Source organism: Papio anubis, chromosome 17 (genome assembly GCF_008728515.1).
Source record: "Papio anubis isolate 15944 chromosome 17, Panubis1.0, whole genome shotgun sequence".
Taxonomy (NCBI): domain Eukaryota; kingdom Metazoa; phylum Chordata; class Mammalia; order Primates; family Cercopithecidae; genus Papio; species Papio anubis.
Genome location: NC_044992.1, coordinates 72,615,040 through 72,633,219, shown reverse-complemented (window position 1 = coordinate 72,633,219; position 18,180 = coordinate 72,615,040). Strand labels below are relative to the sequence as shown.

The 18,180-nt window shown below is 57.1% G+C and overlaps 1 protein-coding gene and 1 long non-coding RNA gene across 7 annotated transcripts in view; one reads left to right on the top strand and one right to left on the bottom strand.

The window, feature by feature from the left end:
• BAIAP2 (BAR/IMD domain containing adaptor protein 2) overlaps nucleotides 1-993 on the bottom strand; it is a 74,435-nt gene extending 73,442 nt beyond the window's left edge. For all 4 annotated transcript variants that reach the window (XR_004179534.1, XM_003913548.4, XM_009191430.3 and 1 more), the window contains exon 1: nucleotides 798-993. Coding sequence is in view for 3 of the 4 variants with exons in the window: in XM_003913548.4 (XP_003913597.1) it covers nucleotides 798-851 (54 nt within the window). In the remaining variant the exon portion in view is untranslated. The remainder of the gene's footprint in view (nucleotides 1-797) is intronic.
• Nucleotides 994-1,576: 583 nt separating this feature from the next.
• LOC103879040 lies at nucleotides 1,577-16,738 on the top strand. 3 transcript variants are annotated; one of them, XR_001896566.3, is made up of 3 exons: nucleotides 1,577-4,369; nucleotides 12,175-12,325; nucleotides 16,125-16,738. It is a non-coding gene; the product is annotated as an uncharacterized LOC103879040 (long non-coding RNA). The 3 variants fall into 3 exon arrangements; XR_002517833.2 differs by lacking the exon at nucleotides 1,577-4,369 and having other exon boundaries at nucleotides 11,626-12,325; nucleotides 16,125-16,267; nucleotides 16,361-16,738; XR_002517832.2 differs by lacking the exon at nucleotides 1,577-4,369 and having other exon boundaries at nucleotides 11,609-12,325.
• Nucleotides 16,739-18,180: the final 1,442 nt, after the last annotated feature.

Here is an 18,180-nt window from a genome sequence, read left to right as displayed (position 1 = left end):
GCGGAGGCTTCCAGCGATGCTCTGCGGCCCTCGGATGTGAACCTGTCATTTCACAGACGAGAACGTGGACGCCACTCTTAACACATCTGAAGCAAAGGTAGGCACGTCAGCCTCCCACACAATTAGTCTTCTCTCTCCGCGGTTACATAAGATGACGGATTATCCGTCCACCCATCCAGCCTGCCCGCGCTTCGACCTCCCACCTTAGGCCCAGCATCGGCGCCGGACAGGAGTTGTGGAAAGGGAAAGCCTGTTGAGAAGGAAGTGCCCGAGGCTCGCGCAACCGCGCCTGGAAAAGCCCCACGGTGGCAGCGCGCCGGCCGCGGCCTTCAGGCAGCCCCCACGCCGTCCCGGCGCCGCAGCCCCTGGGCCCGCCGCCCCCGCCGCCCCGGCCCCGCCCGGGTGTGCAACGACCCGGACAGGTCCGAGGGCTCCCGGGGCCCGGAGCGCGGCTCCGTTCCTGCCGACGCTAAGTCAGGCGCGCGGAGAGGAGCGCGGGGCCGAGAAGGGCCGTCGGGGCGGGGAGTGCTCCCTGGGCCTGGGGACGGGACGGGCCGCGGCGGGCATGGGGTGGGGGCGGCCGGGAGGGGGCGACCACCTGTGAGCTGCCGGCGCCGAGCTCACCACCCCCGCAGCCCGGGGCCTGGGTGGCTGCGCCGGGAAGACCCCCGAAGTCCTAGCCTCCTGGCCCCGCGCGCGGCCCCAGGGCCGCCCAGGTCGGTCGGGCTTGGGCGCGCGGGCGGCGCGGGACCCGGGCGCACCCGGAGTAGGCTCAGCTTGGCGCCGGCGGGGCTCACCTTGTAGACATTTTCCGTGAGCCGGTGCATCTCCTCTGAGCGAGTCAGCGACATGGTCCTGGGTCCCGGCGGCACCACAGACCGGAGCGGGGGCGCGAGCGGCAGAGACGGCGGCGGCAGCAGCAGCAGCAGCAGAAACAGCAACAGGAAGAGGAAAGCTTACCCGAACCACAGAGCCCGTTGTCCGGCGGCGGCCACTTTTATAGCCGCCTGAGGCCCCGCCCTGCGGCAGTCCCCGCCCCTGCGTCCCGCCCCCGTCGCTCCCGCATCACCGCCCCCGACTACCCGCCCCCGCCCAGCGCTGCCGCTGCTAGGCAACCGCCAGGCCCCGCCCCCGCACCGCCCTTTCCATTGGTGGATTCCGGAGACGGGGGAGGGGGGCGGGATAGTAGGCGGGGCCTGGTGGCCGACTCCAGGCAGCGATTGGTCGGTGGCGGCGTCGATCCTGGGGGAGAAGGGGGAGGTGCGGCGCGCGCTGGGGCCCTGGGAGCAGCCTGAGGGGGGCCCGGCAACAGCCGGGCTGGGGGCGGGGAAGCGGGGGCGGGGTGGCGCAGGAAGAAGGAGCAGAAGGTGCGGGGAGGAGAGCGGGGGGCGCCGGCGGCGAGCGCGCGTGGAGGCGGCACTTCGCGAAGTGGCACTTCGGGGCGGGCGGCTGGCCCGCCGGGTCACGGCCTGGCCCTGCGGGGAGGGGACCCGAGCGGCTCGGACGCAGGACGCCGCGGGCCGGGTTTACAGGTGGGAGAGGCCCCGACCCCACCGCTTCGCCGGTAAGCCTGCCGGGCGGGCGGCGACCCCCCGGCCGGCCTTTCGGGGCAGAGAGGAGAACCCTGGGGGAAGGGGTGCTGCAGGAGGACCCTGGAGAGAGCTCGGCCCTGGAGTGGGGGACGACTTGGAGAAGCAGGATTTCGGGGGAGCATCATGAGGGGAGGAGTTGGAGGGAGGATCCTGCAGAAGGTGAACTCTGGGGGGGACCCTAGACAGGCAGACAGCGCTTGGACTTGGGCCTGGGATTCTGGAGAGGGGAGGACCCTAGGGGAGGAGGGTTGGGGAAGAGGATCTTAGGGGAGGGCCGTGGGAAGGAGGATCTGGAGAGGGGATAAGGGAGTCTCCTATTGGAAGTCCTCGGGACAGGGCGACCCTTAGGGAAGGGGAGGACCCTCGTGCTGGCAGAAGATTCTCGTTGGAGGCAGTTTACTTGGGGGAAGGGGTCTTTGGGGAAGGCAGGGTCGAGGGCAGTAGGAAACGAGGGCCCCGGAGGACTCCCTGGAGGTGGAAAACCCTGGGGGGTGGTGGAACCTCGTAGGAGGAATAGGGGAGTCGGAGCTGCCTCCAGTTTTTAGGAAGGGTCGTGCTTAAGGTTCGTCCCAAGGGGAGATTCTGCGGGGGAAGCTGGCCGAGTTAGCACAGAGGTCTCCCAGTACAATTCGTTTGGAGAAATATTTACATAAATTAGGCTAACGTAGAGGAATTATTTGCTTTACATGTAAAACACCAGATCTGAGCGCTTCCCTTTAATGAAACCTCACACTCTCCCAGCCTCCCATTCCTGGAAAATCAGTCACTCATTCATTCCTTCAACGAGTCAGGCCCCTGGGGGAAACCCAGCTATGCTGGCTGGCCCGCAGACCCCCAGACATCGGCAGGGGCTAGTGCACGGGCTCATGCGGATGGAAAGACCAGGGAAGTAAGATTCAGGAAGCGTTGCCTCCCTCCCACCACAGCCCCGCGCCTCCTCTCCTCCAGCTGAATTTCCTTCCAGCTCTGGCCCTGGCTGCTTCCTTTTTCTTTATTGTCTCCAGTGTTTGGGGGAAGATCCCTGTATATTTATTTTCTAGGATTCTCTTGGTGGCAAATGACAGAAAGCTCGCTCAAACTGGCCCTAACAAATTTACCTGAAGGTAGGAGCATCTCCACTGACCCTGACCCCCTTCTGTCTAGGCCAGCTTCCTGCTGTGCTCTCTGCACCCACCGACCTCACACGCAGCCCTAGGACTGACGTCCACTGGCCTGAACTGGGTCTGGGGCCAACACGGAGCAGGTGGGGGTAGAGCAGCCCTGCTCGCCTGGAGGAAAGTTGAATGTCTGGAACCAAGATGACAGATGGAGGCTGGCAGGCAAACACGGGAGGTCTCCTCACTCCAAGAGGGGAGTTAGCCTGGGGACAGTTCTTCTCCAGGCCCTGCTGCTCCTATCAGCTGCAACACAGCAGAGGTAGACCCCTCTGGAAAAGCTCCCACGGTCCTGGGTCCCGCTCCAACTTCTAGAAGCTCCCAGCGTTACTTCCTGGGCAGGCCTGCTCATCATCACGCTACTCCTGTCCAAGGGGATAGTCACGTTCACATTCGGTGACCGACTCAGAGCCCAGCCTGCTTTCCAGGTGGCCAGTGGCTCAGCAGTCTCAGTGCCTGGGCCTGCTCCCTCCACCTGGCAGCTGGGCAAGCTGCTGAATGCGGGCCGGAGGCCTTCCCTGAGAAGAGGGTTATCAGAACACCTGCCATACATGGAGGTGGCCAGCTCAGCGCCTGAGAAGACGTACCGCAGCTGATGACAGGCGCAGAGCAGGACGTGGTGAGGTCCTCATACGTAGGAATGGAGAATAAGGGCAAGGAACTCGGTGCCCGCCTGGCATCTGCCCTGCACCAGTGGGCTCCAGGAAGGTCTCCACCGAGGATGTTCCCCGGGCACTCCGTGCTTGCCTTCACCAGCGTCCTGTGAGGCCTTTTGCACTGATGCGGAAGCCTTTCTAAAGGGTGTAGGGGGCTGGGGGGTTGAGTACCAAGGGTTCCAGGAAGAGACAGGCCAGGCTTATGGGCTGGGCATCCAGAGATCGCCCTGACGCCAGCTCCAGGTGGAGGTAGGAGGGCACTCTTGTCCCGACGCATTTGATTTTGGAGGTGTTCACAGACCACCCCCTCTTCCTGTTCCCCTCGACTCTGAGAGTGTGGTGGGGTAGCTGTGGAACCTGACTGCTTGCCTGAAGGTTGGGGAGCGTGGCTAGAAACTGTGGCCCAGACCTGGGATCTCACCCACGCCTCTACGAGACGTCCCGAAGGAAACCATGGACTGAGCGGAGAGGCTTCGCCCTGCCCGCCTCCTCCCAGGAAGGAAGAGCGGAAGAGGTGTCGCCAGCCGCCGAGACTGCCAGCCACCACCCCCTCCCAGATGCTCTGTCCCCACCCAGACCAGGGTCACTTTCTTCCTGCACTGGGGGTGGGATGGGGGTAGGTGTCGCAAATCCAGACTGTGGGGTGAGGGTGGGAGCAGGTTTCTGTAAATGAGCAGCTCATCCAGAGTCACTGAGAAGGAGGCAGACGGAGCCAGTACCCAGCAGGTCTCCTCTCGTGAGCGTCAGCCCTCGCCTGGGCGGGCTGGGGGATCCTCGGCACCCCAGCTCTGAGCCAGGGGTCTGCAGCCAGGGCACCAGCAATGGGCCCTCATGCACACAGGGTGCCGAGTGGGGCCGGAGGCAGGAGTGACTTCAGACAAGAACCTGATGCCACAGCGGGCGACGCGGACCGTGGGTCAGCCAGCACGATGGACCGCTGGGGAGAGGAGGGCTGGAGGCAGAGAGTGTAAGTGTGCAGCCTTCATCAGCTTATTTTTAGTTGAGTTATGTAAGTGGCTTCATCTCAACGTCACATGGGGGGGGGTCTCAGATTTAATTACAGGATGACAGCCTTTGCTTTTCAAGCAAGCTGTTCTCCTGGCAAGCCAGGCGAAGGATTGAGGAGTTTTGCTAAGCAGAAGGAGCCCTTTCCGAGGTGACCACCTAGCAAAACTTGAACCCGCTTTCACCTCCGTCTCCCTCTTCCTGACCAGCCTCAGCCGGCCTCGGCTGAATGTGGCCTGAGAGTAGCCACTTGTCCCCAATCATGGGGACATTTTATGCCTGTCAAGGGAGCTTCCTCTCTCCTCTTCCTCTCCCTCCCACCCTCTGCCTGGCAGCTTTGCCTTCTCTCCAAGAGAAGGGTCCACCCAATCAGAACTCCTCTTCCTTCATTTCATTCCTGGATTAAAGCACTTGTAATCAGTAACCGGAAAGTTCCAGAGCGGGAGAGACCGGAAGGCACTGGAGTGCTGTTGGACAGGCGTCTGGGGCAGAGCCAGGAGGCTGTCCTCTCCCCGCCTGCCCTTGCTTGCTTCCCACTCCGTGCCAGGTGCTGTGGGAGTGGCTGGGCCTGGCTAGGGTCGGCGGGTGAAGCTGTCCGCATGGTGTCCGGAGCACCATTTCTTTGCTTCCTGGATGGGCTGGACGGGCTCCCGGGTTCTTCACCAATGGCAGTAGGGGGTGGGCAGTGCCGAGGGGACATCATCTGGCATAGGCGGGCCTGGGCGCCACTGTGCTAGATGACTGGTTGCTGGGGACAGGTGTCACAGCCTCTCTGAGCCCCTGCTTAGTGGAGGGCAGAGCGTTGTTGGGAGGAGTTCAGGCATAAAGCAACATAAATAGTGCAGAGAGTCATCAACAACTGGGTGGGACATTCTGAAGAGCTCCCAACTCGACACAGATGGTCACTCCAGAGGCTGACATTTAAAAGGAAGGGGCCCGGCCAGGAGCAGTGGCTCACGCCTGTAATCCCAGCACTTTGGGAGGCTGAGGCAGGTGGATCAACTGGGGTCAGGAGTTCGAAACCAGCCTGGTCAACATGGTGAAACCGCATCTCTGCTAAAAATACAAAAAGGCGTGGTGGTGGGCAGCTGTAATCCCAGCTACTTGGGAGGCTGAGGTAGGAGGATCACTTGAACCCGGGAAGTGGAGGTTGCAGTGAGCCGAGATTGTGCCACTGCACTCCAGCCTGGGTGACAAGAGCAAAATTTCATCTCTAAATAAAGTAAGGGGTGCAGGGAGGGGCCCCAGCTCGTGCCCCTTCTGTGTGGGTTGCACATGGTGACTTCCTTCCAGAGACCACAGTGTGGGAAGTAGGCAAGGCATCTCCACAGTGCAGAGCCCGACCCACTGTCTCAGCCCAGAGGTCAAGGCTGGCACCACCACTGAGGTCACGCGGGCAGATGCGACGGGGGTGCCTCCCCACTGGGCTCTTCCTCCCAGACCCATAACCCTTGTCTTAGCATCAGAAAAACACCAGTAGACCGGGCACGGTGGCTCACACCTGTGATCGCAGCACTTTGGGAGACCGAGTGGGGGGGATTGTTCAAGACCAGTCTGGGCAAAGTAGTAAGACCCCATCTCTACAAAAAAATTTTTTTTAATTAGCTGGGCGTGATGGCACATGCCTGTGGTCCTAGCTACTCTGGAGGCTGAGGTGGGAGGATCACTTGAGCCCAGGAGGTCAAGGCTGCAGTAAGCCATAATCACACCACTGCACTCCAGCCTTGGCGACAAAGCAAGACCCTGTCTCAAAAAAAGAAAAACATCAGGCAAATTCCAACGGGGACACGCTACAAAAAACCAGCTCTTCTCAAAACTGCCCAAGTCATCAAAACTGAGGAAAGTGGGCCGGGCGCAGTGGCTCACGCCTGTAATCCCAGCACTCTGGGAGGCCAAGGCGGGCAGATCACGAGGTCAGGAGTTTGAGATCAGCCTAGCCAACATGGTGAAATACCACTTCTGAAAATACCAAAATTAGCTGGGCATGGTGGCGGGCGCCTGTAGTCCCAGCTACTTGGGAGGCTGAGGCAGGGGAATCGCTTGAACCTAGGAGGCAGGGGTTGCAGTGAGCCGAGATGGCGCCACAGCACTCCAGCCTGGGTGACAGAGTGAGACTCCGTCTCAAAACAAAACAAAACAAAATACAACCAAGCAAAGTCTGAGAAACTGTCACAGCCTAGAGGAACCTGAAGATAGCTGATCCCTAAATGTCATGTGGGATCCTAGATGGGGTCCTGGGAGAAAAAGAAAACGCTGGAGGGAAACTGAGGAAATATGAGTAAAGTATGGGTTTTAGTTAATAATAACGTAGCAGCATCGAGTCATTGATCGTCATCAACGCATGGACTGATGCAAGATGTCACCAAGGAGAAAACTGGGCTGGGGGGTGGGGGTATCTTTGTAACCATTGCATGAATGTAAAACATGCTAGAGTTAAGGTTGTCGTGGGAGTGGGCAGTGATCTTGCACAAGCCTCCAGTTTGGCCTGCAGGGGTCCGAAGATGTCACCTGTGCCTCACCCTGGAATCTTGTCCTGGCCCCCAGGTCCCCACTCTCCACTGTGGGGTCAGTGGATGGAGCAGTTGCCCCTGTTGTCCGGTGCTGCTGGTCACGGAGAGCCCCAGGGGCCAGCACCGTGTGGACTGGCCCCTTATCCTGAGGACAGGCACGTGGGCCCGAACCCCCGCCCCCCGTCTGTGGCTGCAGCTGGACTGCCCACAGTGGAGCTGAGGCCATGAGGCACGAGGGTCCAGCAGGCGGCTCAGCCCTTCTGCCACCCCAGACGTGGCTCTCGCCTGGCCTCCTTGGCAGATGGTGCCTTGGGTTTGGTGCCCACAACCCAGCGTGGCTCACGGCTGTCCTGCAGCCACAGTGTTGGCCAGACCTCTGGCCTTAGCCAGGGAGGTGCACTGCTGCCTGTCGAGGCATCTGATGTCCCCTCTCTCCTCTTGCAGAGAGTACGTGGCCCGTGACGGGGAGGAAGTTCTGGAGGATGGGCTGAGACCACTGTCTGCAAGGCAGGGAGACCCTGCCTGCTCTTAGCTCCACACCAACAGAGGAGTGTGGGCATGGCCTCTAGGGCCCTTCCTGACCCTGTGTTGCCGTGGTCCAGCCTCAGCCTTCAAAGCGTGGCAGCCTAGAGAGTTCCACAGAGCTTCCCTACAGACCGGGCCAGAAGGGCCGGAGGGGCTTCCTCCTGAGGGTGGCGGGGACAGAGGAGATGCGGCCTCCCTCCAGAGCCTGCCCTGGTGGGGGTGGGCGGGGAGAGGTTCCCCAGCAACAAGCCCCCTTATATAATCCAGCGCACATCGCGTGGCGTGACTCCAGGTGCCTGTGGGAGGCAGCGCGGGGGTGAGCACCGGGGCGCAAGTGAGTCTCAGAGTTTCGCTCCGTACTCCTCCCGCCTTGTTATATGTCAGCGTCATCCGGAGCCTGCCAGCCTGGTCACCCACTTGCTTATTAGAATACATTAGCTGACAATGTGGATTTAAATAACTCGGGCAGGTGACAGCCTGAAGCTCACCCAGCATAGCTGGGCTCTCCTGCACCGGCCCAGGTGAGGCTGGGGTCTGGGGCTGGAGGAAGGACGTATGTGGCGCAGGGATGAACTGGCCGAGCTGGCTGCTTCAGCCATGCGTCCGGAGCTGGGCAGGTTGGAGGGGGAGGAGGGACACGGGCACCCACGACGCAGCACCACCCCGGGCAGGGGTGGGAGCCCGCCCCAGTCCTGGGCCCATTCGCCATCTTCTGAACCCAGCATGGGGGAATGGCCAGTGACTGGGTGAGCAGGAAAAAGACACTGAGCAGCCAGGTGAGGGGCAGGTGCACGAGCCCCTCACCTGGGCCCTCTGGGCACTGGGGGCCGTTCTCAGGCTCAACCGCCCTGAGCAAAGACGAAGAAAGACGAACTTTGCTTCACGCTCAGTATAATTAGTCTTCATTTACCGCCTGAAATGTTGTCTTTGTTTTCTTATCACTCTGCCTCTTAAATGACTTAAATTGCCTTGAAAGTAATCTGAAAGGTATTTCTGGAGGGAGCAGAGGGAATCTGTTCTTCAGAATCTGAAATTGGAGGACACCTGGAAAACAAGACCTCAGTGTGTTCCCGCAGGTCCCTGCAGACAGGAGACAGGAGAGCTGTACCTGCGGGTGCCGCTTCGCATGCCGTCAGGGAGGGCCCAGACGTTTCCATGCTGCTCGGTGCGGCGCAGATGGCTTCCCTGCCCGGGGCTGGCTGCTTCTAATTTCAGCTGCTGGAGGCTCCGGGCTCTCACTCTCGCTCGCGCTCTCTCTCTCTTTTATTCCATGTTTATTTAAAGCCAGATTTTGAAATGTTGTCTTGGGCCCTAAAATCTCACTTTGTATCTTCTTGCAGCAGATCCTATAAAACCCCACTTAGGTGCCTAGAGGGTGGGGGACTTTGAGGACAGAGTTTCTCCTGCTCACTGCCTAACACTGTGTCCGTAAACATTCTGATGATTGGTCAGTGTTTTCCCAGTGGAGCAGCCCAGTGTCACGTCCACCCAGACGGAATACAGACGAGCCGGGTGGACGTCATGAATCCAGATCAACGAGCAACAGCATGGCCTTCCCAGTGATATGCAGGAAGCACGCCTGCCCCGGTGCTTGGAGTTGAACTTAGGCAGGGGAGTCTGGGGCTGCCTGCCGTCTCCTGTCTGGGGTGGTGATGCAGTGTGGCCTCTCCTGAGTGGTCCAGACGTGTCCCCCCGGAGGTGGAACAGGGACAGCGTCAGGTGCCCTGGTGCCTCCCCCTTCCCAGCTCTTCCTGGCACTCTGCTTCCTTCTCCTCACCTGAGAGCCACACGCTATTCTCGTCCATCTAGACACCAAGGACATCTGGAAGGGGTCTTCCACCTTAGACCCTAATAGGGGAAGTGCAGCGCAGCTTTCTGGCCGCTCTGACCTGACAGGGCTGCTCCAATGGGGAGGCGTGGCCACTTGCACAGATGTTCGCTTGCACAGCGTCAGACCACATAGCAGTTGGGGTCCTTTGCCCACTGGCAGTGGGAGTCCACAGTCAGCCTGTGTGCGTGGTAGGTGCTCCGGGAATGTGAGGTCCCTTTCTCTTTGATGAGACGTGACTACTCCCATGTCCCTCTATGACTCTCCTCAGAATGTGCTAGAAGAGCTTTGATGAAAGCGGAATGTCTTGATGAACCGGACAGGGTGAAGGCAAAACTGGCCGAGGGGCCAGGCTGGATGTGTAGGGGGGTGGACACCTGCAGGAATGGAGTTTACCTAAATAGGTGCTCCTGGAGCCAGTAGTGCTAAGGAAGGAAGGATCTCCCGGGCTTATCATGCGCAGAGCCGCAGTGCCCCAGCCTAGCCCAGCCACAGAGCCACGCAGCTGCCTCTGGCTAGGGGCTAGGAGACGGGCAGGGCAGGACACAGCCGGGGGCAGTTGCCCCAGGGCTGGCTGGAGATGGCGGCCCTGGCCAAGCCGGTCTCCAGCCAACTTAATACCAGAGCTACCAGGGCCTGGAGAAGGGGTGGCTGCGTTTCTAGTGAGAGCCAAGCAATTTTCCAAAGCGCGCCGCAAGCTACTGCCAGGGCCTTTATGTTCCAAAGATGTGAGGAGCGTGTCTCAGTGGCTTCGCCGGCACACTTGGCCAGAAAGTAACATGATTTCGAGAAAAAATGATCTGAGTGTTAAGCTTGAGAATATCATTTCCCCCAGAAAGTTCTTTTTCTTCTCACAAAGTTGGAAGACACAGAAATCTCTGCAGAGGTTCATGGAAAACTTTAGCTGTTTCCTAGCTGCCTAGATGAAAAGAATATTCCATCCACTTGGGGAAAACAATTATTCTAAACAGATTCAGGTGGCATTTTACCCCCAGTCCAACTGGTTCCATGTGACCTTTGCAGGCACAGCTCCAAAGCCTAGAGACAAGGCTGGTGTGAAAAGTTGGCTGCTGATCCCTGGAGTCTGCTGCTAATTCTCACCCAGATTTTGAGATTTTCTCTGCGGCTGCAGAAGCCAACAGAGTCCTTTGTGCGGCCTCAGGACTCAGCTTTCAGAGGCCCTGGAGCCAATGGTGTTGGATTCAGCTGTGATTCTTCATTCTTTGGCTCCAGGGAAAACCTTGATTCTGCACAGGATTGCAAAAGCTGAGGCACTGCAGCTAGGACACGGCGTCATTGGAGTGCCCTGATGCATTCCAAGGGAAGTGATTGAGTTGGTGATTTCCAAGTGGTTTTGGGCAGGGCAGGGTCTCCAAAAGGCTGGAGGTGCTGGAGGAGAGGCTGACTTAGGTTCGCTGGAAGGGGCCCTGCCCTTGTGCGTCAAGCCTGGGAGATTGGACTTGGGACTCAGATGCATTTGGAGTTTGTTTTTGTTTTTGGTCTTTTTCTTTTTTTTGAGACAGAGTCTCGCTCTGTCGCCCAGGCTGGAGTGCAGTGGCACAATCTCGGCTCACTGCACCCTCCATCTCCCGGGTTCCAATGATTCTCCTGCCTCAGCCTCCTGAGTAGCTGGGACTACAGGCACCTGCCACCACGCCCGGCTAATTTTTTTGTATTTTTAGTAGAGACAGGGTTTCACCGTGTTAGCCAGGATGGTCTCGAGCTCCTGACCTTGTGATTCGCCTGCCTCAGCCTCCCAAAGTGCTGGGATTACAGGCGTGAGCCACCGCGCCCGGCCAGAGTTGTTTGTGTTGAGACAGGCTCGCGCTCTATCGCTCAGGCTAAAGAGCAGTGATGGGATCTTGGATCACTGCAGCCTTGAACTCTTGGGCTCAAGGGATCTTCCCACCTCAGCCTCCTGAGTAGTTGGGACTGCAGATGCACACCACCATGCCTGGCTAGTTTTTGTGTTTTTTGTAGAGATGGGGTCTCGCTATGTTGCCCAGGCTGGTCTTGAACTCCTGAACTTAAGTGATCTGCCTGCTTTGGCCTCCCATCATGCTGGGATTAGAGGCATGAGCCACTGTGTTGGCTGCATTTGGGTTTTATATATTTTTATTTATTTATTTATTTTGAGACAGAGTCTTGCTCTGTCGCCCAGGCTGGAATGCAGTGGCACGATCTTGGCTCACTGCAACCTTTGCCTCCCAGGTTCAAGCGATTCCTCTGCCTCGGCCTCCCGAGTAGCTGGGATTACAGGCGCCCATCACCACACCTGGCTAATTTTTGTATTTTTAGTAGAGGAGGCGTTTCACCATGTTGGCCTGGCTGGTCTTGAACTCCTGACCCCAGGCAATCTGCCCATCTCGGCCTCCCAAAGTGCTGGGATTACAGGCATGAGCCACCGCGCCCGGCCGCATTTGGATTTTATAAGCTTTGCTCTGCAGGAGAAGTGGTCGCTGGCGTCACAGCCCCCTCGCCTGATGAGGTTGGAGGGCTCCTTGGGCCCCGACCACTCTGCTCCAGCCAGGGCGGGTTCAGGGCTGGGAGGGTGAGCCACGAACTTGACATCGGTGACCTTCACTGCCACCTGGTGGACGGCCTGGGAGTGGTAGCCTGTGGGCTGGGCGGGCGGAAGGGGTGCAGTGTCCGGGACGAAGGCGGCTGAGCATCATGGAGACCAGCACAGAGGCCACGGCGAGTGGGAGGGGGGTGTGACATCAGGGACAAGGGAGAGGTCACAGACTCGGACAGTGGCCGTCTTGTGCTGGCCCCTGCATCTGGGTGGTTGGCAGGTGGAGCACCAAGATACAGGGTTGATAGGACTAGGCTGGAATCCTGGACTGTCTCTGATCCCGGCAAAGTCACAGAAGCTTCTCCTGTCCTGCCCCTGGTCTTTGGAAGGGAGGAGTAACACGCTTCTCCTGGGCTGGCGTGGGGAAGAGAAGCTCCCGCGTGTGAAACAGCTCCACCACCAAGCGCCTGCAGACCCGCGGTGTGTTCCACCTGCAACCTGCCGAGGGAACGTGTGGGGAAGGTGTGGCCGCCCTGCCAGGTGAGGCTCCACAGGAAATTCGCTCCTTATGATATGCGTTTCAAAGGGCCCTAGGACATCTTTTTCTTAAATTGAGGTAAAATTCACATAACATAAAATTACCCATTTTAAAGTGTTCTCTTCAGGCCAGTGTGGTGGCGTTCAGCACATTCATGATGGGCGGTGGCAACTCCACCTTGCTCCAAAACATTTTTTGAGACAGAGTCTCACTCTGTTGCCCAGGCTGGAGTCCAGTGGCGTGATCTCGACTCCCTGCAACCTCTGCCTCCCGGGTTCAAGCGATTCTCCCGCCTCAGTAGCTGATCCCAAGTAGCTGGGATTACAGGTGCCCGTCATTATGTCTGGCTAATTTTTGTATTTTTAGTAGACACAGGGTTTCGCCATGTCGGCCAGGCTGGTCTTGAACTCCTGACCACAGGTGATCCACCCGCCTCAGCCTCCCAAAGTTCTGGAATTACAGACATGAGCCACTGTGCCTGGCCCCCAAAACATTTTCATCACCCTAAAAGGAAACCCCAGCCACTGACAACCACTGGCTCTTCCCCCACCCCGGTGGCCCCTTGCCAGCCCCTGGTGGCCCCTCCTCTGCCCCGGTGGCCCCTCGCCAGCCCCTAGTGGCGCCTCCTCTGCCCTGGTGGCCGCTCCCCTGCATCTGTCCTTGGGCACTGGCCCATTCTGGGCATTTCATGGGACTGGAACCATCCAGTACGTGGCTTCTTGCACTGAGCGTGACGTCCTTGGGTTCACCCACACTGTGGCCTGTGTCAGGACTGCCTGCCTGTCGATGACAGGGTAGCTCTCTATCAGAGGGGTGTTTGACGTTTGGTTTCTCAGTTTGGCAGTGGATGGATACTTGGGTCTGTACCTGGAAGTGGAGTTGCTGGTTCTTATGGAAATTCCACGTTTAGCTTTTTGGGGAACTGCCACACTGGTTTCCACAGTAGCTGCAGCATTTTACCTCCGCCAGCCGGGCATGAGGGTACAGTTCCTCGCAGCCTCACCACACTGGTTTTCTGTGTTTTGTTTTTGTTTTTTTAATTCTAGCCATCCTGAAGGTGTGAGGCAGATCTCCTGGGGGTTTGTTTGTTTGTTTGTTTTTGAGACAGAGTCTCGCTCTGTCCCAGGCTGGAGTGCAGTGCCGCGATCTCGGCTCACGGCAACCTCTGCCTCCTGGGTTCAAGTGATTCTCATGTTCTCATGCCTCAGCTTCCAGAGCAGCTGGGATTATAGGTGCCCACACCATGCCAACTAATTTTTGTATTTTTAGTAGAGAAGGAGTTTCACCATGTTGGCCAGGCTGGTCTTGAACTCCTGACCTCAGGTGATCCACCCACCTTGGCCTCCCAAAGTGCTGGGATTACAGGCGTGAGCCACCGCGCCCGGCCTCCTGGTGGTTTCGATCTGCATTTCCTGGTGGTGATGGTGTTGAGCGTCTTCTGTGCGCCGCCTTTTTCAAAGAAGCCGGAATTCTCCCCGGAATGTCAGTGTCCCCATTCCGTGTCCATCGGGGAAGTGAGCCTGGAGGACGCCGTGGAGTCCACACCCTACACCTGGCTTCCCCTTGGAGGTTTTTGGCCAAAATCTCAGCTCCTTCAGCTACATGGGGCCTCCCTGGACCCAACTCAGGGGCACCTTTTGGCCCAAGGGGAGTTTCAGAAGCAGCGAGGACAGACACAGGTTGGCGGCATCTGCAGGTGGTTGGGGGGGGGGTGAAATGAGGTTGCCGAGCTGCCAGGCACCCAGGCTATGTCTGTAGGGAGGCCCCACAGTCCCTGCACCCCCTCGACTGCCCAGTGCTCTCCGTGGAGAAACATGACAGACGCGGTTGGATAGAGTACAGGGGATGGACGTCCCCACCTGCTCCCTGCAGACGCTTTGGGTGGAAGCCCAGACTGTCCATGGCTGCCAGGCAGACCATGCTGAGGGATGGTGGCCAGGAGCCAGGGAGCCGGCCCACTCCTGCCCGAGTGACACCCCACAGGTCACAGGACAAATGCCAGGGGCCTCATGGTGTGGAAAGGGACACGGAGGCCTGGAGCACTGAGGGACTTTCCCAAGGCCACGCGGCCGGGCACGGGGAAACTGGGCCTTCCCAGCGCCTCCAAGGTCTCTTCCTGGCCGGAGGCAGCTTCACCCAACAGGCCTGGCAGTCCAGAGTCTGAGACTTCAGTAGTAATGGGGTTTGTTGGCAGGAAACTGGGAGATGAGTAGGTTTCCGGAAAGGCTGGAGAGAACCTGAGAGCTGAAGGGAAACACCGGACCCAGCCTGGCCCAAGGACCAGCCCTTAGTCCAACCGCCGGCCCTGTGCTGGCTGTGGTGCAGCCGCCTCTGCCCCTGGGTGTGGCAATGACAACTTCCTGCCCGCCCCCCAAATGCAGCTCTCAGTGCTGCCCGCTGCTCCCAACGTGAGGCCCAGCCCCATATGCAGAGTAAACACCTCCAGGGGCATCTCCACCAAACCTCTACGAAGACCACCTCCCGCAGCAGGGGCGAGCTGGAACCCCCTGAGCTGATCTCCTGGGGCCTCCCTCGGCCCCTTTAACCAAGCACTGTGGAGCCCAGGCTATCCTGTCCATGACTGCACTGCGGACAGGTGTCCGAGTGTCCGCGAGCACACACTGCTTTCAGGTGATGTCTTTAAACTTTGGAACTCCTAGATGAGATCGCCCCTCTCAGTAAGCCCCAGGCCTCCTAAGGCCATTTCTCAACGGGAGCCGTGGCCCTGGCATAGGTAGGGTGGAGCTTGACACTCTCCCATGTGGACTCAGATGGCTCCCATATGTGTATTTCTCTGTTTTTTTTGGAGACAGGGTCTTGCTTGTTCTGTCACCCAAGCATGATCTGGGCTCACTGCAGCCTCAACCTCCGGGGCTCAAGCAATCCTCTCGCCTAAGCTTTCTGAGTAGCTGAGACTGCAGGCGTGCACCACCATGCCCAACTAATTTTTTAAAAAGTTTTTTTAGAGATAGGTTCTTGCTGTGTTGCCCAGACTGGTCTTAAATTACTGGGCTCAAGCGATCTTTCTGCCTTGGCCTCCCAAAGTGCTGGGATTTCAGGCATGAGCCACTGTGCCCAGCCCCAAATGTGTATTGCCCAGACCTCTTTGCTAACCATCAGATCTATGGCTCTAACCACCTACCTGACAGTCCCCAAGCAGACCCCCTGCCAGGTCCCAGCCTCGGACCATGGTCCCTCCATATCCCCGCGCATACCGCTGGGAACCTTGGTGTCTCACCCTTTCTGTTTCCTCTTCCTTCACTCTCCTCCCCCGACCCCCTGCCTAGTCCCCATGTCTTGTCAACTTTGAGCTCCCCAATCTTGGGTGACAACAGCAGCTTCACTTACTGGGTGATTCTCAGCATGATAATTGGAACTCGGCCTGACTCACCCAGGATTAAACCTCTGCCTGCTGCCTTGTGCTGAGACCTGCCGTGGCAGGAAAAGTTGGGGTTTGCAGAGATTCTTAAATGTGTTGTGTTATGTAGATTCCAGTTCTCAGTTGAAAAATCTCCATCTTTTAATCTTTCTCCCTTGCTTTCTCCATCTGAACAAAAACACGGCGCTCACAGAGAGTTCGGGGGTTCTCTGCTGCGACTTCCACACTCTGGCTGAGTGTGCGTCCATTTCCATGGGCTATTTTTTCCTGTTGATTTTAGGCGCTGTGGTCTCCCAATGCTGGATGTCATGCACTGAAGCCTGGAGGCTCCAGATCCCGGGTCAGCAAATTGCAGCGGGGGGCGGCCGCCTGCTTTTGTGAGTGCAGCTTATTGAAACACAGCCATGCCCATTTGTTTACAGATATTCCGTGCTTGCGTGTGCCCTACAGCAGCACAGTTCAGTAGGCAGAAGCCACTTCTACTACCCGGCTAAGAAAACATGGGCAGATCCTGCTCTGGATGACGCTGCGTTCCAGCCGGCAGAGAGGGTCCCCCATTTCTTCGGTAAGGAGACCCCCTCGCTCCAATCAGGGACTGAGCTGAGCTGAGGACGAGCTGCCCTTTGGGTCAGCCTGTCTCTGGGTTGCTTGTCTCTAGGAACTAATCCTCCAGGAAATTAACAGAGAGCTGCTGTTGGAAACTGGAGCCCTCCCCTTCCTCAGCCCTGAGCGAGGTAAACAATTCTGCTCTGCCTTCCGGAGGTTTCAAATTAGCTCTTCGACCAGCATCTTCACACAGCTTCCAGTCCTGCCACAGTCTTGAAGAAGAGATCAGCTTTCAACTCTTCATTCTTGTCAAGATTAGATGCCCCTCGAATCTCCCATGTGTCATTAATCCCAGACGAACAAGCACTCAGGAACTGCGGGCTGCAGATGGTCCGCTTATCCTGCAAAACCCTCCTCTTTTGGGGCTTAACCCCTTTAGTCTTTGTTGCTTCTGCAGCTCTCTGATGCCATTAAAGAGATGATTTTTATATTTTTGCCTGGCCTTTGTAGTTCTTAGTGGGAGCCTTGATCTGCTGCACTCCATCCTACTTGGAAGTAGAAGTCTGTTTTCTCATGTTTAAAATGTTAATTTCAGGTCACGCACAGTGGCTTATGCGTGTAATCCTCGCACTTTAGGAGGCCAAAGTGGGAGGATCACTTGTAAGCTCAGTTCCAGGTGAGCCTAGGAAACATAGGGAGACCTCATCTTAAAGAAAAAAAAAAATTGGCACGCACCGAGCATGGTGGTGCGTGCCTGTAGTCTCACTTACTTGGGAGGCCAGGGCAGGAGGATCACTTGAGTCCAGGAGTTTGAGGTTACCGTGAGCTATGGTTGCATGACTGCACTCTGGCCTGGGCAACAGAGCAAGACCCTATCTCCAAAAACATAAAGATAAAATAGGCTGGGTGCAGTGGCTCACATCCATGATCCTAGCACTTTGTCAGGCCAAGGCAGGAAGATTGCTTGAGCCCAGGAGTTCAAGACCAGCCTGGCCAGCATAGTGAGACCCTGTTTCTAAAAAAAAGAAATTAGATGGCCATGGTGGCACATACCTGTACTTAGGAGGCTGAGGCAAAAGGATCACATGTACCCAGGAGTTTGAGGCTGCAGTGAGCTGTGATCGTGCCGCTACACTCAGCCTGGGCAACAGAATAAGACTCTGTCTCTAAAAATATAAGTCAATAGGCCGGGCGCAGTGGCTCACGCCTATAGTCCCAGCACTTTGGGAGGCTGAAGCGGGTGGATCACGAGGTCAGGAGCTTGAGATCATCCTGGCTAACACGGTGAAACCCCGTCTCTATTAAAAATACAAAAAATCAGCCAGGTGTGGTGGCAGGCGCCTGTAGTCCCAGCTACTCAGGAGGCTGAGGCAGGAGAATGGCGTGAACCCAGGAGGCAGAGCTTGCAGTGAGCCAAGACTGCGCCACTGTACTCCAGCCTGGGTGACAGAGTGAGACTCCGTCTCAAAAAAAAAAAAATATATATATATATGTGTGTGTGTGTATATATATGTATAAAAATATGTCAATAAAAATAAATAAAATGTTAATTTCAGTTTCCAGTTGTTCATTGTTAGCAAATAGAAATACACATTTCGTTTTGTACATTGACCTAGTATTCCGTGACTTTCTAATTGGTTCTAGTAGACTCCTTTGAGATTTTCTATCTAGTCATGCTGTCCACAAATAGAGACATTTGTGTATTTATTCCTTCCCAATATGTGTTCACTTTATTATTTTCTTGCTTATTACACTGACCAGGGCCTCCAATGTGATGCTGAATAGATGTGGTGAGAGGAGACGCCCTTGCCTTGTTTCCTTCCTTTTGGGGAAGGCATCCAATCTTTCATCATTAAGTGTGATATTATCTGTAGAGTTCTTGTGATGCCTTTTGAAAAGTTAAGGAAGTTGTTTTTTTTTTTTTTTTTTTTT